This window comes from Lonchura striata, chromosome 5 (assembly GCF_046129695.1).
Source record: "Lonchura striata isolate bLonStr1 chromosome 5, bLonStr1.mat, whole genome shotgun sequence".
Taxonomy (NCBI): domain Eukaryota; kingdom Metazoa; phylum Chordata; class Aves; order Passeriformes; family Estrildidae; genus Lonchura; species Lonchura striata.
Window position 1 is genome coordinate 11,534,125 of NC_134607.1, and position 26,279 is coordinate 11,560,403.

At 43.7% G+C, this 26,279-nt stretch overlaps 1 protein-coding gene across 4 annotated transcripts in view; it reads right to left on the minus strand.

The window, feature by feature from the left end:
* The window catches only part of WASHC1 (WASH complex subunit 1), a 37,042-nt gene that overhangs the window by 1,382 nt on the left and 9,381 nt on the right, over nucleotides 1-26,279 (minus strand). For 2 of the 4 annotated variants that reach the window (XM_021535084.2, XM_021535085.3), the window contains exons 2-10: nucleotides 24,688-24,841; nucleotides 9,607-9,718; nucleotides 8,772-8,918; nucleotides 4,263-4,399; nucleotides 3,211-3,346; nucleotides 2,001-2,205; nucleotides 1,342-1,506; nucleotides 975-1,133; nucleotides 316-384 (exon numbers count right to left, since the gene is read on the minus strand). In XM_021535084.2, coding sequence (XP_021390759.1) covers nucleotides 316-384; nucleotides 975-1,133; nucleotides 1,342-1,506; nucleotides 2,001-2,205; nucleotides 3,211-3,346; nucleotides 4,263-4,399; nucleotides 8,772-8,918; nucleotides 9,607-9,718; nucleotides 24,688-24,836 — 1,279 coding nt within the window. In that variant the 5' untranslated portion in view covers nucleotides 24,837-24,841. Of the gene's footprint in view, nucleotides 1-315; nucleotides 385-974; nucleotides 1,134-1,341; nucleotides 1,507-2,000; nucleotides 2,206-3,210; nucleotides 3,347-4,262; nucleotides 4,400-8,771; nucleotides 8,919-9,606; nucleotides 9,719-12,911; nucleotides 13,095-24,687; nucleotides 24,867-26,279 lie in introns of those variants that run through there. The other 2 variants (XM_021535086.3, XM_077783282.1) reach the window with 2 other exon arrangements.

Consider the following 26,279-nt stretch of genomic DNA (forward strand, 5'->3'; position numbering starts at 1 on the left):
ATCTCAAGTGCCCATATGGGCAGTGGGCCCAGCTGCCCAAGCACTGCATTAGAAAAGACACTGCTGTCCCTTCTGCACAGGTAGCTTTCAGGGTCCATCCTGAAACATACAAACCCCTCCAGTGCCTCCAGGTGGACTTGAGGTGGAGATTCCTCTGCTCATTCTCCGTAAAGACACTCTCAGCTATACTGTGGTACACTGCCCAGGAAAATCTCTCTTCCTGTTTCAAAGGCTGTGGCTGACACAACTTGGGTACCAGAGATTGCCCTCCCTCTTTCCTAGGGGAAAGGAGCAGCCCATATTGCAGGACAGTACCTTTGCGCCTCAGCACCAGCTTGTTGAAGAGGTCTGACATCAAATCTCCACCTTGTCCTGTAGCTCTCACTGAAACAGAGCAAAACAAGTCAGTGAAGAAAGATTAGTCTGAGCTAAGCACTATGGCAAAAGCATTTCCCTGCAATACTACTTTCAGATTAAAGAAAAAACTTCAAACCCCTAATTTTATATGACACCCCAAAACTACAGTCCATTTTCAGGTGAAGGAAACACTAAGCACAGCGGGATTAATGGCATCTTCTGGGGAAAACCAAGAGTGAAATTCATTGAGGGGCTGTGCATTCGCAGTCTCATTCTGCCAAAGCAGCTCCATCAATCCCCTCCCCAGCTACCTCAACCAAGGTGCTTAAACTGGTTCAGTCCTGTCCCCCAGGGTTTCATTTGTGTGCCTGGTCCTGTGCATCACATATGAAGCTTCTCCACAAGCCCTGAGACAGATACCCTTTGGGCCAGTGAGGTTTAGCAAGTTTACAGAGCTCTGGCTGAGTGGTGAACACCTGAGACCTACATCAGCCTGTGAGGAGACAACTCCGTTCTGCTCAGTGAGTTCACTGTGCTCCTGATTTGCCTGCCTGGCCCCAGACCTAACACCTCCCCAGCCTGGGCAAGGAAGAAGTTCTGCCAAAGAGTCTCAGCACCTTGTTCTTGTTCCTTCTGCTTCTTTTTCTCCAGCTTCCTCTCCTTGACACTGCGAAGGTTGGCCTTCCCAATGCCCCCAGCTTGGCGGATGGACTCCAACAGACTGGCACGCCCAGTGGAGGGGTTTACCACCTCCTTTGGGGCTCCTTGGACTGAAGCTGCAGGGACAGGAAGGACAGGCAGCAGACATGAATCAGTGCATCAGCTACAGGCCCAGCCAAATTCCCATGGCAAGGGCTACTCCAATACCTTGACAGCATCTCATTCCACTGCACCACCTCCCTTGTTGGAAGGCTGGGAAGGCCCCCAAGGACATAGGCTGAAGTCAAGGAGGCTGGTGCAGCTGTGGAGGAGTCCAGCCCTTACCTGCAGGCACTGTGTTGCTGCTCTCCTCGCTGGCTGACTGAGCTGATTCCAAGGGTGCTGTGGGCTGGGGCAAGGGCGGTGGAGGAGGCACCGGAGTTGGCATAACAGGAGGCGGTGGGGGAGGTGGAGGGGGAGGAGGTGGCAGTAGCTTAGCATCTTGAAGATCTGAAATACAAAAGAAGTTGTATCTGAAGAGTCCCAGGGGATGGCACATGGAGAGTTTCAGCTCAGAGCTTCACATGCCTCAGCAGCAATAGAGTCCTCAGCACTGCAGTAGAGCACTCCTGCCTCGCACACCAACCCTTAACAGCAGGCAGGACCAAGGCAAGAGTCTGAGATTCCTCTACTCTCCCTCCCCAGCTGCATCCCACTTGCACAAGGGCATCCCACCAGGCTGACACACACACAGTCCTTGCACACTGTGCTCCCTCCTCTCTAGCTATGCAGAGAGAGGGGGAGGGAGGTAAAGTGGCTGCAGTCAGGCCAGAACTTCAGCAGCTTGCAGCTCTCCCTCAGGCCTAAGCCAGAGGTACAACATCCATCATCCATCCAACATCCATCTTAAAATTTCTACCAAGGGACTTTCTGCCTCATCTCCACTTCCTAGCAATCCCTGCCTTCTTCCTTCATAGGGTCCTGGGATCAGAGATTGAAAATACCTGGTTGCAAAGGCTCCACCGACTCAGTGTTGAAAGTGGGCAGCTCTGGAATAGCACTGCTGGGGGCAGAGGGTGCAATGCCAGGGCCCAGGTCAGCACTGTACATGAGATCTGCAGCAATGCCAGGCAGGTCTGGCAGGTAGGAGGGCACATCAATTTCAGGGACCTGACCCAGATCTGGCACATAGAAGTAATTTTCAGCAACCTAAAGAAACCCAAACCAACAAGGCAATGAGTATGTGCTTGCTGCAAATAGGGGCACTGCAGGGAACAATCTGGGCAGCAGTCAGAGCTGGGCTGGTGTACCTTGGTACATCAGCTACCCCTATACCTCTGTGCTTAGAAACTACCTCCTGCAGGCCAGGCTTGGGAAAGGTAGACTACAGGAGGAGGAAGTGCAGCACTCTTCTTAGTTTCATAGTAGCAACTGAACTCTGAAGGGTTCATGCACTAACTGCTGCAGCCTAAATAAACCAGTCCCTTCTCCTCCAGAAGAGCATAGTGTCTGAACCATTTCAAAGATTAAAATGCAGAAGCACAACCCAGTAGTTACAGGGGTTTGCTTTTGTGTTTAACACACAGGCAACAGTAGTGATGGTGAAATGCGAATAGTTTGTTCACTATATACATTATATCTTCCAGTCCAACATGATGAGCAAATTATTCCCAGGCTCCTTTTCCCAATCCCAAATGACACTCCAGCAAAATTGGTACACCCCAGTTATAGCCTTTATAAGGTGTCAGGTACCAGTCACATGTTGGGGCAACTGGTTGGTGCACTGCCTGCCCCATGTGTACACCAAGCACACCCCTTTGCTCAGTCTGGCTGGCCCTTCTGTTTGCACCAGCAGGAATTATGGGGATCACACTTCAGCCCAAGGACCTTCTTCAGTGGCACCTTACCCTCAGACTCTGAGGCTCAGGAGCTGGCACAAGAAGCAAGATGAGTTGATATCCCACTACTCTCCTTTCACCACTCACCAAAGGCTTGAGCAAAGAGAAATGCCTGCCAAGTGTGAGGTTTTTGTCTCACTCATCAAGCTTACACCAGGACCTCAAGCACAAAACCAGGCAAGGTCCTTCTGATATATGAGGTACTCTGCAGCCCGGTAAGGGGTTATTGTCCTACCTGCTCACCACCCAATCAAAGTCCTTCTCTTTTCAGTGAGCTGAGCACAACCCTCTGAAATGTAAGCAGCTGCAGTCTCACCTGGCGGTCTAGCTGTCCCCTTTTGGTGATGGAGAGAGGTGCATCAAAGAGCTTCTCTTCTGTCTCTGTTTCTAGAGCCACATGGGTCTTTGTCACTGCTCCAGCCAGAGGATCCAGGAACACATACTTCTTGTACCTAAGAGCAGAAAACAAGCATTTTAGTGATGCTGCCTTGAGAGCCAAGGCCAGAAGAAACAGTGTACACAAGAGGGCCTTGGAGGCAGAGACCTGACTTCACTCATGAAGATGGAACATGTTGGGCCTTCCAGGTTCCTTCTTTTAGCTCCATTTTTCTGCCTTTCCCCGCCACAACCAGGAGGCAAGCAGCTCCCCACTTTGCCAGTGCAGCCTCCAGACTAATTCTAAAGCAAAGCCCCACTGTAGTGCCACCATGACCAAGCTCTCCCCTTTCCACCACCTGGCCTGAAACCATCCTACAATCTGCAGCAGGGCACCAGTGACTTGTCACTCAAGGTCCAAGAGGACAGACAAAAAGGAGAAATGATCCATGGCTCAGAAGAAAGACAAGGTCCAGGAGCTGAAAGCTCACGAAGAGCTTAAAGTAGCTCTTCAATAAGAGCAGAGAGACCAGGACCATGACACAAGCCCAGTGGGAAGGGAAACTGCAGTGAGGGAGGTGGTGGAGACCTTAAAGCAGCAAAAGCAGTAAAGTAATGTTGTCAGGAATTGTGAGGAGAAGAAGCAGTACCTAAGCTGGCAGACAGGACAGACAAGGGCAGGAGTGACTGCGTATCTCAAGGCTGGAAAGAAATCAGATGACCAATAGGAAGAACTAAGCAAAAGAAAGTGCAAAATTGGGTTTAATCAGGTGAGTTGAGGATCAGGTGCAGACAAAATAACTGCTTCCACCAAAGGCAAAAAGCTGGGAAGGTTCCCAGCTGGAAACAGCAGAGAGGTAGCAAACCCTGTCCTATCAAAAGCCTGATAGCTTTTGCCTCAGGAAAGCAAAAAGTCACTGCTATGCCTGAGGAAGGAAAGCTCTGAGGACGAGCAGGGGCAAGTGAGCAGCACAGCACTGCTCCAGCTCTCACAGGTTCTCGGTGGTGTTGAAGAGTAGCAGGGAGCTGAGGGAGCTGATGTTCCTGGGAAGGCTGCCAAGGCCTTCTTCTGCGTCATCCTCCTGGTGAATTTTGGTGCTCACGCACACAGGGAAATACTTGAGCTTTTCCTGCAAGAAGACAGATAAAAAGTGGTAAGACATTAGAACCATGGTTGCTGAGGGCAGCTCTCCCCAGCCACCACAACCCACACTGCTGGATGCACTGTATGATCTGGGAAACCTGCTGCTCCCTCCCTATCTCCCTTTGAGCTAGGAAGTATGTGGACAACATTGCAACCCCACAATCATGACAACCCCACAATCAGGTGGCAAGTGGCTTTGGTGCCGTGGATGGGTCATACTGAACATGTGCTACTCTGGCAAGTATCCACCAGAATAAAACCACCACTGGCTCTGTAGTCAGAGGCAGGGGTCAAGCACTACAGCCTAAAAGGCTTTTATTACAGTGTCTCCAATTACAACACATTTTCATGCAGGCAGAGTTCCCCACACATCTCTATTACCTCCCCTCTGTTGCCTTCACTTGATGTTTTAAGAGCTGTGATTGCACTGGTGGGGTAGGCAGGGAAGGCAAAGGAAAAAGAGGTTAGGAAAAAACAGAGTGTCTGCACTAGGCAAGAGATCATGCAGAAAGGAGTGCACAGGGTGGAACATGTGCAAGATGGTTTTGCAAAGCCTGAGGGATTTGCAGGAGTTTTCAACTCTAATGAACTGAAATCTTCTCTCTCTCAGTTCTAAAACTTCACGCATAATATATAGAGCTCTCTTTTGAAAAGGACTTATTACATCTGAACTGCCTGACTTTTATAAAGCACAGGAGTTGCCATCCCACATCAGACCAGTGTTTCAGTTGGTGTGACAGTGCCCACTGCCACATGCTCTGGGGTTTGAAGCTCAGCACCCACAGCACTCTGCTCTAGAGGGAGGAAAGGCATCAGTTCCTGAACATAGACAGTTTGGGATGAACAAACCTCCACCTCAGACCCCTCTGCAGACCCCTCCTCAGCCCCTTCACAGTTCTTTCTTCACAATTAAGGCAAGCTACAAGGCAGTAAGTGTTCATACCAGGAGAAGCCAGAGCACTTTGTCAGGTTAAGTAACTCATCATGCCTGTAGTTTTCTTCTGCCACCAGAAGATGACCACTCCAAATACTGTCCACAGCTTCCTACTGCTTCACTACTCCCAGCATCCCTGCACCCCCCCATTCTCTGAGTCCCTCTTCCCTCCTTGTACTTGTATAGGAGAAATGGAGACCACTGGTGGTTCAGTTTTAAGACCACATCTCAGGAACACAAGCAGTTCCTGCTTATTGAAATTTCAGTCTTGAATCCGGTAGCCAGAAATCCAAAGAAATTGCTTAGTCACAGTTCAGTTAATCCACTAAGAATTTATATGATGCTCTGAGACTATAAAATGCTATATGAAAGAACATGTAAGGTTTTGATTTAATTCATGTTCCAACTTGTGAAGTTAACACCTTCTATTTTTTAATGGAAGCAAATAGGCAAAAATATATAAATTCTTATTTAGAGATTGTAGAAGCAGAGACTGAAAAATAAAAGTTCTTTTGATCATTAATATTCATGTCCCAATGTTTAATTTTTTAAGCATGAGGGAGTACTGACTTTTTTTGCTAGAACTGTTCAGATACACTTAGCCCTCAAGTCATTTATATATTTTATTAATTCTCTCTTTGTATATTTCAGATAGCACTAGAAGATTGTGCATTACTTTAAGGGTGTAGTGAGAAAACAACCATTACCTACGTTTACTTATAAACTTAATCTAAGGATTAAGTTATAAAAGCACTAAGCATGAGTATTCTGAAACATGAAATATAATCCTTTTAATTTAAATACCATCAAAGTGCTACTCTTACTCAAGTACCTAGATGCAACCTTGACATACTGAAGTCATGGGAGTTGCTTGAATGCTCAAACACCCCAACGTGGGGTCTGGCACCTGGCAGGATAACACCCCCCAAGGACACTGCATTTTCAGGCATTTTTCTTCCAAAGAACATACAGTTAAATATATATAAGTCACTCTGGTTCTTCAGTTTAATTAAACACACCCTATTACAAATGGAATTTTAGTACTACATGTTGGAGTACTTCCCCCCACACCAATGGAGTGCTGATGTCAGCTGGAAAAGGATTTCAAGATAAGCAAGTGACAAAAACCTGGTTTAGCCTCCACATGCCTATGGTAGGCTCTGGGAGAGGCAGAATTCACAAGGACATGCCAAGTTACTGACACTTTTGAAGCCTAGCAAGGTTACTCCAGCAGTGGATGGTAATTTTTGCTTGGACTTCTTCCAAAGCTCAGGCAGGCCACATCTCCTACACTGTCTGCCAGTCTCCTGAGAGGCATGTGCAGCACCCAGACACAGCTCCCACCACAAAGGCAGTGCCCAGCGTCTGGGAAGCCCCACAGGGCTGCAGCCAGCCCCCTGCTGAGCCCTGCCTTGCTGCTACCACTGCACTGTGCAAAGCAAAAGGTTTTCCAGGCTTCCCACAAGCACTGTGTTTCTGGCACTCTCACCCATCAGAGCTTACCTTACCAACCTAAACAGCATCCTCTAAACAGCTGAGTTTTCCCTTGCTTGGGGTTGAGGGGGCAAGAAGAAATTCCAAGGGGGAAGCATTTAAAATCAACTGCAGAACCAGACATTTCCAACTCAGTTGCTTACCCACAGAGCAAAAACCCTTAAGGCTGAACACAGGTTGCCACCACTTCCCCTCAAACTGACATTAGCAGAGTTTGCTTTCCTGGTGAGATGTTGCGTGCCCATGTGTAAGTGGAGTTTAGCAAAGGCCACTGCAACTGCTCACAGCAAACAGGCTCTCATTAAAAGTGAAAACAGGCAGCGAACCTCTGCTGAAAGCCCTGAATAATTGAGAAAAGCATGAATGCAAACATTAGACTTCTCCCTGTCACTGCAAGGCATGTCCAGCTCTGTGCTCAGCTACAGCTGAGAAGGGCCTGTCCCCCTGGAATGTGGGCAGAGCTTGGCCACACTGAGCCCCATTCAGCACATCAACCCCTCCATCCTTCACCAGCTGACAACAGCATCCCCCCAACCCAGAGAGGAGCTACAGGAGCTCATGTGTGAGCTTGGCAAGAGTGACAACAGCTGTATGAGAGACTCAGCAAAGCCAGAGAGCGATCAACAGTCACAAAAGAGGATCAAAAGATGGGTTGCAGGAGGGGAGCAACAAACATCCCCCAGGGCCTGAAACAAAGCCCCTGTGGTGATGGCAGCTTTAGTCACAAAGGGCAGAACATGACAATGGTACAGAGACTGACTGGGACTAGAAGAGATGGGATCCCAGGCAAATGGCTGTGGCAAATGGCACATGGAGCCTACTGGAGCCAGCAGGCCAGATGAACAGGCCTTTGTGGGATACTGCTTTTTAACAGCTGATGTTCTCAATCCCTTCCCTGTGCAAGGGGCCGTACTTCGGCACCAGCCCTTCAGGGTGGGAAGCCATCTCCCTGTCTGCTCCCTGCCTACCTCTGCTCCCCCTGCACTCCAATGGGATGAAGCCACCAGCTAGGCAGTAGCACTCACTGGCCTCCCTGCCAGACATCAGCACGTCCCATGCAGCTCTGCCTGTACAATTGCCAGGACTGGAAGGAAGCAGGAACCCTGCTCAAGTTTGTCAGCTCTCCATTTGGCCAGCAATCCTGCTTCCCTGGCCTGCCTGAAATATTCATAACTACCTCTCTGTGTGAAGTCTCAACTCCATTAACACTCAGGGAAGTTGAGCATGATAAATTATTCAGTGGCAGCTTTATTTTTGGCCAAGTCACACAAGGGTGAGGAAGGAAGTCTCTTTAGGGGTGGAGAGCAGGGAAGTTGTCAAATTGATCCTTAACCTGCTAGGAACAGCACATCTGCTACTCCTGACACAGCACATACACAGCAACTTTTAAACTTTAAGCACGGCAACTCTTCCTCCTGTCCTTCCAACCCAGGGACAATGCCCAAGTGCAACTATTTTCTGGGGCAGAAAAATGCTTTAATTAATGACTCCTTTTTCTCCTGACACACTCACAAGCCTTCTTACCCTCCTCTTCTCACCTCATGTTATACGAGAGCCCTCAGAAACTATTTCTGAAACAACTATGAGCTTGAACCCAGCTGCCTCACTATGCACAGCCAAACCCTTAAGAACAGACAGCAGTACTCACCAACACTGCTGCAGGAAACAGCAGCATTTCAGGAAATTGAACTGCTCCAGGGACTTGGCAATTGAAGCCACCCAGACAAGCTCTTGTACCGACACGGCCCTCTCCAACTGGCATCTCCATAAGCTTCCCAGTCTGACCTCACACCCTCCCCACTAACAGGCCAAATGAAAATATGTTCTACTCCTAGCCTATGTCCCAAAGCCCTGACCCACTTTATCAAAGAGATGAACAACCTCTAGGTTCTCTTTGCTTGTCCTTCCCAAGGTCTGTTATCCTCCTTACCTGCAGAGTTTTTTCATCCAGCATTTGGTGTTTGCTCTGAATCTTGTGTCTTGGCCATTTCTGCTTAGCTGGGTCTTCTGCACCGGCAAAAATTGAACTGTACTCCTGCAGCCGTTCAGGGGCTGGATACTTGGCACTGGAAAATACCTATGGAGAAACAAGGAGGGACTAAAAAATCCCAACAACTAGGCAAGCCTATGATGCAGAAACACATGGAGAGAAGTAAACATGCAACCTCTGCTGCCAGTGGGAATGGACAGCCTTGGAGTCAACAGGCTCCTAAGGGCTATGTGCACAGACCCAAATATGCATGGGCTGCCACTTCTGAAACTGGAATTGCCAGAGCTTTTCTCTCTCTCTAAAAGGACTAGGAGATCACTAGCAAAAAGGCTTCCACTGGGAAGAAAGGAGTTGGAAATACCATATAAAATGGAGCAAGAATGGGGAAAGAAGGATTTTCACCAGTTTTACATGGCTCAATGGGATTAAGATGCACTAAAGGGAGTCTCTCGGAAAGCAGTTTTCATTCAAATAAGTGTCTCTGAGCCTGAAGTGAAGGTGTTAGTTAAGCTTAGCTCAGCACATGCCTTTTCTCTTTCTCAGGAAACAGCTGAGACAGAAACATATAAAGGCTACACAAAGCCTGGAGCTGTGTGGCTCATGGGTCTAAAATTCATCCATTGGCCAAGTCAGGAATCCTGCTCAGCAGTAAGGCATGGAGAGATGAGTGAGCAGCAGCTGTAGCAGTTGAGTACCTTTTCTTCTCCAGAGCTTACATCAGGAGTGAAGAAATAAGGAAGAAAAGAAGCCATGCAGCCTTCACTGAAGTCACTACCTTAATAGCCTTCTTGCTGCCCTTTATCTTCTCAATCTTTGCCTGGGCAAGTGTGACTCTCTCCCCAATTGCCTGGAGCTGTGCCCGGCTGGCCTCCACCCGATGAGAGATCCTAGGAGGTAAGAACACTTCTTAAGCTAGTTCTTTTCAAAACAGCCAGTTCCCAGCCCCTCGGAGAAGGATGTGAATCTCAGGGGAGCAAGTTGTTTCACAGTGAAAAACGGTGCTGGTTGCATCCTATTGAGAGCTTTAGGTACTCCAACATGAAGTAGGATTAATCCATGACTCACAGCATGATGCTCCTGTGCCTGTTTGAGGCACAGAAAAATGGAAAACTGTCAACACAGTGTTGATAACACAGGGATGATTTAATTATTGCTCAGCAGAGCTTAGACAGAGTCAAGGCCTTTTCTGCCTCCCCCCCCACCACATGGAGCTGGGAGGGGACACAGCCAAAACACCTGATCCCAACTGACCCAAGAGATGTTCCAGGCCATATGGCATCATGCATATAAACTAGGGAGAAAGTTGGCTGGGGTACACTGCTCGTGGACTGGACCAGCCTCAGTGAGTTGGTGGTGAGGAATTGTTTTTATTTCCATCACTTGTCTTTCTTGTGTTGTATTTCTCTCTCTTTTTTGTTATTTTCCTTTACATTACATTATTATTATTGTTATTATTATTATTATTATTATTATTATTATATTTCAATGTTTTTTATCTCAACCCATTAATTTTCTCACTTTTACCCTTTTAGTTCTCCTTCCCCCACCCTGCAGGGCGTAGAGTGAGCAAGGGGCTGTGTGGTGCTAAAGCTGCTAGCTGCAGATAAACCATACCACTATGGTATCAGAATGCTTTGGGACTGAGATGAAAAGCACTCCATGGCAGCACTGGAGAGCAGTCATTGGCTAAATACCTCTGCATTCACATTGTGGACATATTTCTTTCCCACCTGGCAGCCAGGGGCATGTCTGAAAATGCCTCCATGCCATGCAGAGTGGCTGCCATGGTGCTGGAACACCACAGGTCCAGCCAGAGATTAGGAGACCTGCTGGGAGCAGGCATCAGCTACAGCTAATGATGTCACCTTCTCAAAGAGGCCTCCTTCCCCATGCATAACCAGCAGATTCTCCCCACCTACAAGGTCAAAAGCTGAAAAATCTTCTGAACTTTCACTCCAGTTACACTGGATCATCCTATGCTGGAAAAATGCAGTCTCAAGTATTGCCTTTAAATTTCACTGAGAGTCTCTCTTTGCTTTTGAGGAGAAAGCTCTCATGATCTTTTTCTGCTCTGTCTAATTCCCCTTAGTAATGAATCTGAGATCAGCAGTGATCCACAATTCCCAATTTCAAACTGTACCAAATCCATCTTTTCCAGTATTTTCACTTTGGGCAGCACATTCTCTATTATAGTATAGAAATATAAAGCGCCCTCTCAGTGCAGATAGTGAAAAACAGCAAGAACAAGCAGCCTATTCTCCTTGTACCATTCTGAAAAAAACCTCACTTTCTCTAAACTTCAAGTATTTCTGTTTGTTTATAGCCATGCTCTCCTCTTCCTAGAGGCATAAAGAAATTCTTCCTTATGCATATGGCATGATAGCACACAACCTGTTCCTACCTTATTCACTTGAAGTGGGAGATGAGCAAAATTGAACCTCATGAGATTCTCTCTCAGAACTATTCTCTATTACCCCATTTTATTTTAAACACAGTCTAACAGCTTGTATTTTATACCAACACTGAGTACAAATCTGTTCATGATTTCCTTCTGACTCCTTCCCTTTGCCTCAGTGGAGTAAATTCTTATCACTTTTACACTTCATAGGTTCTCAGAGTAGTTTCTGTTGTTCCTTTCAATGTGCATTTCCTAGCACCTGTCAGCAGCAAATTTCATGTGTCATAGGGCTGTCCCATTGCCTTGTTTTGTTCAAGCGTGAGATGCCTCTGAAGGACCTAAATCCTTCCTAACTGCTCTCACCAGCAAATTTTCCCACCTCACAGTTCACCTCTCTTCTAGAGGTTTCATAATTGTATTGATTGACACTATTTCCAGTACTGCTCTCTAGGGGCATCTAACTATTTTTACTTCCTTCAAAGCTCAAAAAACCTTGTCATTTATTTCTGCTTTGCTGCTCTTCCTCAAATCAATGATGCAATTTTCTCTCTCACCTGAGAGTAGACCTCTCTCCTAGGAGAACTCCACAAAGCTTACCTGAAACTCCAAATAAAAGCAAGGTATCAATTACCTTTTAGCCAGTACCTGCTGACTTTCAGACACAATTTTCAGGATCTGACCAGGCACACGTTTCTCTCCCAGAAGGAAGTGCTAAGCAAATAGTTATGCAAGCTCAGGCCTGGAAACCAGTAAATGTTCTCGTAACTTTCACTTCATGAATGTGAGTGGGCCTAGTGAGGCAAACACCTCCTTCACTCCCTTTCCTGCCCCACATTATCCCCAGCGCTTCACCAGGTACCAGCCTCTTCCCCTCCCTTCCCTGTCAGAGAAAAAGAAAAAAAAAAGAGGGGAGACATTCAACCCCACTGCCCACCAAATATCATCAGTGAAAGAAGACTCTATCAGGCAGACAGCCTGCTCCCAGCACAAGCTGGGGAAGTTGTCCAGTGCCAGCTCAGGTGTTTCAAACCATGATGGATCTTCTCAGAGGCACTCTGTACATTCTCCTGTTATCTCCTGCTTAAGGATTTAACAGGCCAAATCACGCTGACCTTATGAGATCTGCAAAAATCCTTCACCTGAGATGGTACAGATGCAGGCCCACAACACAGAAGGAATACATATCAATCAACAGAATGAATATATTTGTTGCTGAACAAGATAACTTTGAAATAAAAATTAAACCCCCTCAATCCGACCAATCCAAATTCCATCACGTGTACAGGCTCCTAGAAGTGCATGACTGTTAGCACAAACAGTTCAAGATACAGCTGCATGTGTTAGAAGAGATAATACACTATATATCTTAACAGAAAAAATCCATGGAGAAAAACCTCCTCATGTTTGATCAACTATTTCTACTGCTGTGGAAGCTGAACTTACTCAAAGGACTTAATCAGTTTCTGTACAGAAAGGAAACAGGAAGGAAGGGATGGAGGGATACAGCCAAGGATTTCAGGGGCAGTGCTGGAGGAAAGGTGGCATTCAGACCCTAACTTCCATTAAAGGGAAGACAAGGACGATTAGGACAAGAGGGATGAAGTGTTAATAAAATGGCCCAATATGGCCTCTCAGAACCAATTGCTCAGGCAGACAAAACCACCACGAGCATCTGAACCTACCCCATGCCTGTTTTCTTAGTCATTGCTGTGTTATTTTGCTCTTGGTGCTCTTTTCTGCTTGAGAAACGCCTTTAGTTAAATTCAATATGACATTGGAATTGCAAAGGAACAGGAGGCTACACTGACAGCCCCTCCTTTTCAGCAGGATGTGCTTCATTCAGGACAAGTGAAAGGCGAGGGAGTCTGTGAAAAAAGGAGAATACATCACTTACCTTCAAATACTAGGCACTGAGCCAAATCAACCTTCCCCTCCCAGTGCTTTTCTTTTGGGAAGCAATACCCATGGCAGATTAAATCTATCCAGTGGATTATCTCTTAATCCATACAAACTTTTATTTTTTGATCTAAGCAGATATTAAAGCCAACCTTTCAGCTGCTTTGATTCAAGCTTTCACTTTCTCTTGTCCCTCTAAAATATTTTTGCCCTCAAGCCCTCTGCACTTCTCCCCCAGCTTAGCTTGTGTTTCTCCTTTGTCCTAAAGTCCTCATTCTGCTGCATTTAAGCCACTCTCCATTTTACAGGCAATTTTCTCCAACACCCTCAGCAAGTTCCAGGAATACTTCCTCCCAGTTCTTGGGAACCTCTTGCGGGCCTCTCTTGCTGGCCTCCTATCCTCTGTCCCATCTGCAACCTCAGAGCAGATCACTTCCTCTTACTCTGTTGTAACTCCTCTGATAAATCTCAGATTCAGGTGGCTACTGAAAGACTTCCTCTGCTGTGTCTGTTCATGATGGAAAATTCACTGTTTCCTTACTCCCAAAGGAAAAAGATTTGAGGCATTAGGAATCTGGCATCAGGATACTGGACACTGCCTGACGGTACTGTCAGCACTGGCAATAATGCCACATTTGTACGAGTCTCCAAGCACTTCACAGTGCCAACCAAAACAATTGTGATTTTTACCATCTATATTTGCTAAGGATCAGACAGCAACAGAAAAAATGTTTAAAATCAGTGAAGGTTTAAAGATAGGCCGACAGATTCCAAGACCAGTGTCTGAGAAAGACAGAATTCAGCTGTAAGGAAGCACCACAGCAGCCAGAGACCCTTTGCTCTCTATGTTGAATGTCCATGTCACCCAAAAGTGACAGGGATGACAAAACTTCTGAAATGGGAGAGAGGATAGGCAAGCTGCACACCAAGGTGAACAAGAAAGGTTAGGCACCAGAGGCTGGAGCAAACCTCTCTAGAATACCAAAGAACTTCATTTTCATGTCTGAAGTATAAAAGTAAGCGATCAACCAAGGAGAAAGAACATTACAGAGCAGAATGAGAAATGAAGTTGCACAGGAGGATAAGGCAAACGAAGTATTAAATTACTTTTTCCTTAAATGAGGACTGTACACATCACAGAAAATCAGGCTTCTCGTCACCTCCCAGCCCAGGCTCCAAGCCTTAGAGATAGCAGGGGGATGCTTGGCATTGCTGTTCTAAACTTCAGGGTACATATAGTAAATATATTCTATAAAACCTTGGCTTCTTGCCTAAAAGTCAAGCTACCCTTTTTTTTTTTTTTTGGCTAAATGACATATGCTTTTATTAAATTTCTCCTTTTTTGCAGGAGGCATGACTAAGAAGGGATTGAGTTTATGGTTGTATTTAATTTTATTCTCAGACACTCCAAGCAGCTGGTACTAGAGCAGGGTAACAAGGAAAGAAAGTGTCAAAATGAACACTGTGAGAAGACCACTCCCAACTCTGACTCAGTGCTTCTGCCCCTGCAGCTGGCAACCTCTCAGGATCCAGACAGGGAGAGCAAAGGAAAGTCTGCTAAGACTTATGGTTTACAGTGATCCAGAGAAGCATTCAAAATCAGCTCACAAAGCCAATTCACCTCAAAAGTTTGAAAGGCAAAAAGTAAAAATACATACTCTTATGAAGAGCCAAACACATTCAACCACTCATTGAAAGATCAACTTGTTTGCTTTCTGCTCTTCTCTCTTCATATTTAAGCATTTTTTAAAGTCTTACTTCTTATCTGAGTAAGTGTAATCAGAAACTGTCATCATACACCCTCTCTGACAGAAAAAGTCCCAAGTGAGGCTGTGTAATCAACGTTCCTTCCTCCATTAAGGGTTTGGGTATTATACTAATTAATGTTTATCTCACTCTGATTGCTCCTCAAGCCTGATTTGCAGGTGTTTCATCATTTGCATATTGCCCTGTTCCTGTGATGCTGAATGGTCTTGCAGATTTGAGAGTGATCAAGGTTGCCAGGTTATCCTCCGCAGGATCCAGCATATATCACTCTCCACAGGTCATGTTCTCACAATTTCATTTTGATTTTTAATCTCTCATTTCAGAAGGCATTCCCACTATTGTGAATTAAGTTCATGTAAAAACTGGAAAATTAGAAGTTTGACCTACCATCACAGCACCCTTTACCCTCTTCCCCTGCAGCATGCTCTCCTCTCCAGAAAAGTAGTTTCTCTTTTTTTCTTCATAGGAAAAGGTCACAAACAAGTTCCTCTTTAACCTTCCAAGCTTTTTACTTGTCTCATACCACTGACTGGTCTGAAAGCAGATGTGCTTTTGCTTTTTTAGAAGAAATATATACTAAATAGAAAGTCAGTGTATACTACGCAGAAAGTCTGTGTTTGCAAATAAAGTACAGCATTAGATCGTTAAACTATACAGGCTAATTTTGGTCAATCTACTTCTTCATTAACAGTGTTAATATACATATACAACATAGGTTCTACCATCACAGTGACAAATTTTGGGAAAGATGACTTTAAGAACTCCATTACTTCTAAAAGAAGCCATGGAAAAAATGGTTCTTTACCAATACTGATGGAGTTTCACAGGTGACCTTTTGAGTTCTTTCACTGATAGCGGAATTGCTTCCCAAAGCAGAGTCTTGAGATATTTTAGGCAGCTGATGATAGTCAGTACAGAATCATAGAATAGTGTGTCTTGGAAGTGACCCTTAAAAGCCAGCTAGTCCAAGTCCTGCAGCGAGCAGAGACATCATCAGATGATCAATTCGGTCAGAGCCTAGGCCAACCTGGCCTTGAATACACTGAGCAACCTGTTCTGGTGTTTTGCCAGTCTCATCACAGAACATGTTTTCATTATATTTAGTCTGAACCTACCCTCTTAATTTAAACACCAGTACTCCTTGTCCTATCACAACAGGCTACGAAGTTTGTCCTCATCCTTCTTACAAGCCCCTTAGGTACTGACAGGCTGCAATGAAGTCTTCTTCAAGTCAACTCTTCTCCAGGCTGAACAACCCCAACTATCTCAGCCCTTCCTCAGAGGAGAGGAGTTGTAGTAACTGATACTGGTACTGTAACCAGTAAAAGTTATTAGTGAAGTATAGTTTGTTATCTTTGGAGTTTCCACTCATCCTTGAAAAAATTTCTTAAGTATTTACTCACTGAAGCTTAATGTTTTGTAGCAATAGCCTTAATTGTTTTCAGTTTTGTCGTTCTTTTTAAAATCATTTGTCGAAGGAGGACTAATCCTGTTTGGACAGAATTTTACAAGACTGTCAAAAATAAATTTTGTTTCCACGTTGCTTGAAGTAATAGATCTTACTTGGCAGATAGCTTGAGAAGGTGTTTTGGCACCTTGTAACCTTAAATTAATCAACTGTGTGTACACAAAGATTAGGCTTCTCATTCTCCCATCGAAGCTCCATTCTCAGGCTAGCCAAAGATCTTCCTCCCTGTTCCCATTGAAAAGAAAATGTTTATCACTACAGAGTCACAGGAAACATAAGCAGTGGAGAAATGCCCATGTGACCCTGTTGTGAACTATATCTGGGATAGGGAGAACTAATGCCTTTACAAAGATCTGTAATTCCTCTGGATCATTGAGGGTACCATGTCTGATTCTACACAGACCATATTTCTGTTACACAGCTCACTCTTTTTTGACATTATGCTCCAGTTTCCCTACCAGCAATAGTTAGACGAGGTAGATTAGCCTGGACTGAAGTGCCTGATTTGTGCCTTCTCTCAGGTGGGGCTACAAGAGAAATTCATAAGCCACCAGCCAGAAATACTGTTCTTCTGAGCTTCACCCACAGGCAGCAACAGCAGGAGAAAAGCACTGGCAAGCAGCCACCCCAGCCCTTTTAGGCTGTGCCTCACTTAACCGAAGATATATCACCATGATCACATGGGAGGATTACATTTTCAGAGCCTTCCTCCCCCCTGGCCAGGCAATCAGGAAGTTTATCTTTATTCCCAGCTTTCTCTCATACCTTCCAAATGGTTTTAAATCGGTTTTCTTGACCAAGGTGAGTAATACTCACTTATACATGTGTAACAAAACACAATGAAGTGATCATCTTTAAAGGACTTGCCCTGATGTGAGGCTGAAAATATCAGGAAAGCTGAGCTCCCACTCCTTTATTGGGATGGAGGTTTTTCATACTATGACAGTACACAGAACAAACATTGCTCTTAGTCTGTTGATCTCATCAAAACAAGCCATTGTCATCAAGAATAAGAATGCTGAGCAAAACACACCTGCCTCAAGAGCAGAAAGTGATTCCTGGTGATAGCAGTTCACATTCTCATCATTCTCCAAGAAAAGCACTACTTTTCTTTGCATTTAATCAAATATCCTCAGAACTTCATAGCTTTTGACCCAAAGATCTCCAAGCAATTTCCAAGTGTTAATTAAGTCTTGGCTGCTTGTGAAACCAAGAGTGGAATCATTTGTTCCCTGGAACAAAGAAAATCTAGGCAAATTCACAGTACAGTCTCAGCAGATCAGATTTTCAGTCCATTATTCACTAACTTGAACAATTTTGCATTAATTCACAGGACTTGCCACATACCTTTCAGTAGCTGCTTAATTTTCTATTTTACTGAGTTTAAGGCCACCTGTGCAAGTTCATCTACCATTTTCAATGTCTCGCCATTGCCAAATCCATCCCACTGTTGCTCACCAGAATAAACTACGGCCAGCAAGAACCAACACAAAACACTGACAATTTTCTCACCACCACCACTTCCTTCTTGTGATCCAAAACGTAGACTTTACACACATTTAAGACACATGTTTACAAGTAATGGTTTTTGCATTGACTTGACATTTTCTCCACTTCCAAGTAACTGATGGCAATCACATTAAATTTTACTTGCAGGTCACACGTTGAACCCTTCAGTTTTCAATAAAACATATCTAAATGCTATCCTTTACAATCTAGTGCTTACTGTATAAAAACTGCTGTCTTGCACAATTGGACTTGAATATTCTGGAGAAGGAAAGCCCAACCAAGAAAAAGGACTTGCTACCATGAAATATCTGTTTAAAGACAACTACATTTCATGTCTTCTCAGAACTCTTACTTCCTTTCTGACTTTGATCACATAGTAAGGGCCTGCCTCTGTGGTCTTCCCTCACTTTGCTGACCTGTTGAAGTTGTAATCAGATACTCGGTAAACGACCAAACTGGCCTTTGAAGCATGACTTGGAGTATCCGGATCATTATTCTGTTTTGCACTCAATACGATGTTTCTGTTTATCATGTTTGTTGCAGTGATCCCTGTACTTTTCAACAGCTTGCATCTCAGTGAAAATTCTTCTACTTCCTTGCACTCACAACTTCTGCTCAGCAACGACCCTCTTCAGCATCCCACGAGAACTAGTGCAGCTTCCCAAGATGCACCCAAAATTTTGCTACAATTAAAACAAGTCCAACTACATAAGAGTCTTCCTCAGAAACAGTTACCAGCCCTTCCAGTTACAAAACCTCCTTGCTAACTTAGCTTTTCCCTTTCTCACCTTTGCTTTCAAAGCGAACTTCTCTTAACAGATCTTCTTTCCAAACACACCTCCCTCTCTTAAAGGAAAGATTTCTTCACATATATATTTTTTGCAAACGAAGTTTGTAATTTAATAATATTTACTCTTCAGAAACAGTTTAGTATTACTTCTCCATTTTCCTACAATCAATTGCAGTCACACTCAAATCTCAAAAGTCACCTTCGATGATATGTCCTGGTGCTCAGTTGTGAGCTTCTCACCCTCCCTTCCTCAAAAGAAAAAAAAAAAATCACTCAGAGTCTGAATTCACCCCAGAATTAACAAAATCCAGGATGTCACTCTCATAAAGTATCGTTAAAGCAAAACCAAACTAAGAAACAACAGAGAGACAAAACAACAGAGAGAACTGCACTGTGGAGACCGTGATCTTCCTTGCTTTTTGGTACTGAGTTTTACTGGAATGTTATATATATATTGAAATGTTCTATATATGTCACAAATAACCCAGAGGCTATTCCTACTGCACTCACACAGAGCAGAAATGCAACAGCTTTCCTTCCTCTTCTAAAAGGAATGTCTTGTTATGCCTCTTAGGCCCATCAAGCATGTTTTCAGATTCAGCTTTGCTGGTCAATCTAAAACAAGAGTCCTAGAAGTAAATTAAAATGCAAATATCTCATTTTATAATGCACATTAATCCAGAATAAGGATCATATTCTTGTATAAATTAAGAAAGGAATCCAATTCACCATGCTGAGCCAGAGAGAGTAGGGGATAAAAATTATTAATGGCACAGCATGGTGAATTCCTTCAACAAAATGTTTGGCAGATTTAGAGGAGGGGATGAAAGTTTCTGGAGCCTGAATTAAAGAATTTGGATGGTATAGTATGTTAAAGAGAAAGCCTAGGTAGATAATTTAGGTTCTGGAAGATGCAGATGGAAGAAAACCAGAAACTTCTTCATTATCGCCTACAAATAGGTCTCCTGTCTCCAAAAGCACTGCTCTGTCTCAGCTGTCAGTTGTGTTTACACCTAAGCCCTTACAACCTTCCCCATTTGCAAAACCCGACAGCACCACAGCAAGACAGAAAGAAGCACCATGGAAAGGGAATTTAATGCACCAGTCAAGTGTGAAGAACAGACCTTTGGCATTGGCGTTCCTCCCCCAACTCTACCCTCAGTGTGCAACCCCCATAGGAATGAGCCTGTAATACACATTTCAAGCCACTCAGTGTTATTTTCCAGACAGTTTTCTCCATGCTGGATCCTTAATGGAAGTCATGCCTGTAAAACAAAATTACTTGTTTGAATCTCTTCCTCCAGGGCTGACTGAGTACACAAAAGTCATCCACAGGAACAGAAAATTACTCCAACATATGTGAATCTCCAGTGTCTGAAGCTGGTTGAGAAGGTAGAGCTATCACTTTGTGTAATAAAGGAATAACATGGCAGATGTTATTGTATCAAGACTAGTGGGAGTGGGAGAATGCAATAGCATTGCCAAAACCATGGACTAAGAAATAAGGGAACACTACTGCTGTGAGGCACATTCTCCTCACACTGCTGTTATGACATTACTTCTCCTTGCCTGTTTCCAGGGAATAATAGCCACAGCCACTTGCGGTCAGGGACTGAGGGGTGAAGGATTAACTCTCTGGATGGGGAAGTTCATAAGATCTTTGCCAAAACCCTTTTAATTAACAGAGGCATCACTGGGCAAAATTGCCTCACAAGAACTTGAAGGCTGCTACTCAATATTGAATTTTCTCCAGCAAGGAACAGAGTACAAACAAGAGACTTCCCTGTCAGCATTGAAAAAAAAAAAAACAAAAAAACACAAAAACAAAAAAAAAAAAACATGAACTAAAATAAATAATCAACAATTCATATGTACTGAAATTACCTTAGTTTCTCCTTATTGTTTGCCTTTCCTATTGCACATGCCATCTGTTTTAAAGCAAACTGTCTCATACTCCCATAAGATATTCCACTGCTGCTGTTAGAGTAGAAAGAATCTTCTCAAGAGCTCCTTAAAGTCTGAAATTGTTGTGTGCCTCCTTTTGCTTAGCAGGTTTGAGACTAAGTCCAGAAATATGAGAACACTTCTGCAGTTTTGCACAGATGGGATTCCAGATCTTAAGCTTAGGGATTTTAGCAGCATCCAGAAAGAGTTGTGACCTGGTCTCTTGCAAAACAGCCACACTCCCTTTGCCTCTTTATGGGGGTGTAGGATGCCTGCTAGTACCAGCTGTTCCCAGCCTTCCAAGCATGCTGATCACACCCTTGTGTCACCTCCTAAGGTCTTCTTTCTACAGTCTAGGAACCTATCCGAAGCTACATCTTCATAAGCTGTCAAAGTTACTTTCCAGAGGATCATGGCAGCCATAACAAATGAATGGTGCCTTACAAAGTGTGTGTTACACTTAAAAGGAAAATATATCCACATTACTTGGACATATATCTACAAGAATAACAACTAGCCACAGGCAAAATGTCCCCATTCTCAATTTCCTCATGTCTCCAGGACACTCCACTCACTCTTTACCTCACTGCTTCTGCTTCATCTTCCTGGCAGCAAATGACTTCTCCTACAACCTCTCAAGAGAGGTACCTGAAACAAAACTAGACCTAGCATGCTCTTTCAGATGACCTCTGGGACAACGTCAAAGTACCATGAGGCACCGTGATTTTAAACAATAGTCACAATACTCTCAAATTAACTGGAGAAAAATTGATTCCCTGGGCTACAGCACATCTCTTGGTGTAAACTCTCCTGCACGGTGAGCCATCACAGTGGACTGCACTCTTCCTAGAAAGATCAACCCCTGCAGCTAGCAGAGGAACACACACAATGCAGCTCCAAGCTGCATCCCAGAGCCCCACTGCACAACAAAAAGCACAGTACAGCTTGCAGCAAGACCCTTCTTGGCAAGTTTCCATTCCACAGACCTCCTAAATTAAATACATTTACACTGATGTACTAGTTCCCACTTCCATTATTGATGATCATGACTAATCACAGTAGTAAGTTTAAAACAAGGAGGTCTTTAAAACACACAAATGTACCTCACCATTAAGATTTTCTTGGTATTTTCAATTTCAACTACTCATATTTCAGCTCTGCTTCTGTTATAAACATCCCTTAAGGCTCTGCTGCCCAGCCAGCTACTCCTTACCTTCCTTATTACAGTCTTACCAGATTTCTTCCCCACCCCAAACAGCATTTCCACAGTGCTTTTCTTTTCCAGCTACAGTTTTCAGAAGTGCGGCTCTCAGTTAAACTTTTGCATAATATTAAAGCCCTTTTCAAATATGTAGTATTAAATTAGTTTAAATCCAGCTGGGGAGGAAACAGGATACACTGGTTTAGCAAAGTATTATTCCAGACAAGCAAAAGACACAGAATAAAGATTTTAAAAAATAACAACCAGAAATTTTTCCATAAACTGAAAGAAAACAAATACAAGGATGGGAAATTTTGTACACAGGACAACTTGGGGCTTGATTACAGGCAAATCTTGGACCTTAATAACAACCTTCCAATCCAAAGCATTTGATTTCTTTCTACTACTGTAACAGTCCATAAGATGACTTGCAAAAGCAACTCTCCACACATCTATTACTCAAAAGTGAACACTTTTAATAGCAAACAGACAATATTAGAGATTATTAACATTTCTTGCCAACACAAACTCCTCAGAAATTGAGAAATCCTGAAGGACAAGCCTACCTAACTAGGAGAGAATATCAGGAAATCTAAACTCATCACTTATTTTAAGTACTTATCCCACCAACATTCCTGTAAAATACTCCAAGGTACATGATTACAACACAATCTCCCACCCAGAACATACCAGTAATGAGAAAAAAAATAGATTAAAGACTACCATTAACTGAGGGTTTAAACTGGTCATCCTACTTCCTGTGATCTGTATCAAAAAGCCTTCCTAAAAACCCAGGAGTTAAATTCAAACAGATATTATGTCAGATTTGCTATGTTAGAATATTTATATTTTAAGCAGTATTAATATCTAAGTAACTACAGGCAATGAATCTGATCTTTGCAGCTTCCACAAATGATCAATTACTTGGATTCAGTTAACACGCACAAGCTTAAAACTTCCATTACTTCTCAGCATAAACTTGAGAAGGACATGCAGCCTCTTGGTCTTGTCATAGCGCTGATATCAGCTCCAAGAGGACAGGATTTCCTCAGAGGAAGGCACTGCTGGACAGCACTGGCCTAAGACATCAATCTCCTCTATTGCCCAGCAACAAAGAGCTTTGATGTTCCCCATATGTAAAAAAGTCAGGCAGGTCTCTGCTCCTGAGAGGTAGGGTTAAGATAGAGAGGGATGCTGAGCTGATGTATCCTGCTCTAAATGATTCCTGATTGCAGTCCAGGCCTGTTCTCCAAGGCTGGGTTCAGTGGGGATGCTCTAGGTTTCAGCCATGGCTCCCTTGTGGTTTTGCACCCACACAACCAAGGTCATGGAATTTCTCATCACATGCCTGCATAATTACTAAATCACTCTTAATTATATCAGAGAGCCAAGACCTCACTGGAAAGGCAAAGCAAACAAAGAAACCAATGAAGCCTCCTCTGTTTTTGGAGAAAATTGGTAATTAAAAGTCATGAGTGCACAAAGAGTGAGGGAACAGCAGCACAGTCACTGCTCAGTACTCAGAAGTGACTTGCATACAAAGCAGCAAGCTTATCTCCCTAGGGAAATTACACAGGGTACTGTGTTAAGACAGCAGTGTGGAGACAAAAAACAGGGAAAAATGGAGACAGAGAAAGAGCAACTCCTGTACTATCAAGAGCTTCATTTACCTCACAGAGAGGGACAGTATTGCCAACCAGGCCCAAGTCTGAGAAGTGCTTTCCACATGTTTATGGCAGCTCTAGAAAGCCTTCTCCCAGCCTTAGATCATGAAGTGTTCCCCTACTTTGAAGAGCACAAATGAAGTAGACCTTGTCTTCAACCTAATCCAGCCCACACACAGCCCTTGCCCAAACAAACACTATTCCAGTGGAAAACCTTTTTACCCTCAATAACCTGAGCTCAGCCTTAGAGACTGCTCTTTCTTCAGAGGCTACCCTTCAAAATGTCATTATCAGAAACCACAGAACTTCAATCTACCCTTAAAAAAACCTTTCAAAACTCAAAAAAAGACAGAATATCATGACCCTGCTCACACCAAAAGAAATTAACCTAGATAGTCATAGGACCTGCTGAAATCAAAACATGTGCTTTTACTGATTAGACTATGAGAAGATAAATGCTGATCTGTTTCCTTCCCAACAATATTCCGCACCATCTCAGAGCACTGAGATGTCAAAGATGGCACTGGACAGAAAAAGACACCATGTTATCTACCATCATTTGCAAGCAAACACAAGAATCTCTCTGATCTGCTATATTGACAGTCTTAAAGATCTAATCCTAAAGATGATCATATGTAAGAGGTGCCAAATCTGGACCAAATCCTTGAAGAGATGAACTTCAATGGATTATGATACTGTGGCAAGAAACCCAGTCTTACTCTGGGCACAACCCTTCCAACACACAAAAAGGGAAGGGTGAAACACCAGAAGCCCAAAGAGAACCTTTTGTACATTGCAGAGATCAGAACAAAGAGACATTTTCTACTTCACTGCTTCAAGTACAATAACTCAAAAAGACAAATCTTCAAGATACTCTAAATTACAATGCCTCCCCTTCAAAACATGAACAAGAAGGAATATTACTGCAGAAGCAGTAATACAATTTGTGGAATAAAAAATTATTAATTGATAAAAATGAATAAAAATTAATAACCAACAATCTCTGACTAATTGCAGCCATTTTATTATGCTTAACTTTGACAGACTCATATCTAATAAACTCATATTGAAGTGCATCTAGTCCTTTTTCATCTCTTTTCTGAACTTCCGTTGCTTACCAGTGCAATGCCCTTTCCCCTTCACTGCTGCAACCTAAGTACAGCACTCTGTTTTGTAATGCTGAATGCTAAGCACCCAACCCTCCAGAAGAGCACTTTACCTGTTGAAGATATCACCTGACACCTTTTGCAGATAGTAAAGTGCATCTGCCACCTGCTGCACAGCCTCCTCCCTGCGTAGGTCTGGCTGGATCAGGGGCACTGAGTATGTCTGCCCTTCCAAAAAGTGCTTCTGGGCTTCTGTGGCCATTGTACCTAAGGGAAAGAACAAATAGGTCATTACACATTAAACACACTGCCACTTTATCACAGCAGTTATTCAGGGACTTCTACTTTCTGCTCCACTAATTATTTTAGGAAAGCATTTGAAACAGAATTGGTAAGCTGAGGAGAAAGGCACAAGTAGTCAGACTGACATATTGGATTTTTAATACATTCAAGGCAGCTACAGTGAGGTGAGACTCTTTTGCTTATATGAATGTTCTTGGAAACCACAATTTTATTTTAGCATGCTACTTAACAAATCTCTGCTCAGTATTGTGCTGAAAACAAAGATGAGAGTTAGAAGCAAAGTCAGTTCTGAGTGGCAATAAGACTCATCACAAATCACCCTGTCCCCTCCTCCCTTTCCTCATATTCCATGTGGCTATATTTCAGGTCATCCAACCCTATTAGCAAAAGGCAGTATTTCATCTTACACTCTGCTCCAAGAAACACACCATCAGGCCTTCCAAGAACAGAAGCCATGAAATTACAAGGCATGCATGGGCACCCACCCCCTTGCTCCAAGTAGGTTAATGAGAGTTCTTCCATTCTGAGACACCCAGGAGCACTTTGTTGCTTCTGGACTGGATTTTTCCTTAGTAACTATCTTGAAAGAAGCCTCCATATTTTAGAATCCTTTCATATCTCAAGCCTAACCAGTCACCAGAATGTTTCAGTTGTGTGCCACACACCACAGCTGTATGCACACTTTTGGATGCAGTGGGCCAATACCACTACTCTATAGCTCAGCCAGGAGAATGTCACCCACCACCCATGTTTCCATCCTGAGCTTTGCTCACCTCTCTCTCAGCAATTCCCAAGAAGTTCGCCTCCCATGTCTTTACTCACAAAAATAACAAAAAAATTCCTGGACTTGGAAGAACATAAAGAGAAAAAAAAATATCCATTTCTCTGAGTACATTAGAAATTGCAAACTCTCAAACACATAACTATTAGGACATTCTAGATATGAACAGAGTAGAGGATCCATACAGTTTTCTAACCCAAACTCTACTGTTAGGTCTACACAAGTCCCTCCAAATTTGTTTTGTCAGTGTCTCTACTCATTCAGGCTGTAAAAAAACAGGTGCTCATTACAGGGTTTCATCACACAGAGCTCTGTACATCTGCATAAGAAATTAAGCTGAGGAGAAGCAAAACAAAGGAGGATGAAAAACCAAGGTATGAGAAACAGCCAGGGATATCTCAGGGGATGCACTGCATTCCCTGTGTGGTACTTGAAAGTCTGCAGGAGCTAGTTGAAGAGAGCAGTGCTGGGTGCAACATGCTTCCCGGCTCCATAGCAGTGCAGGCTGAGAATGACACAGAAACACAGCCCATACTGGAGAAATGTGCAAATCAGGAGCCTGAAGAGAGACAGTCACAACACAAAAAAACAGTTTAATATGTGAAAATTAGAAGGGGTCTT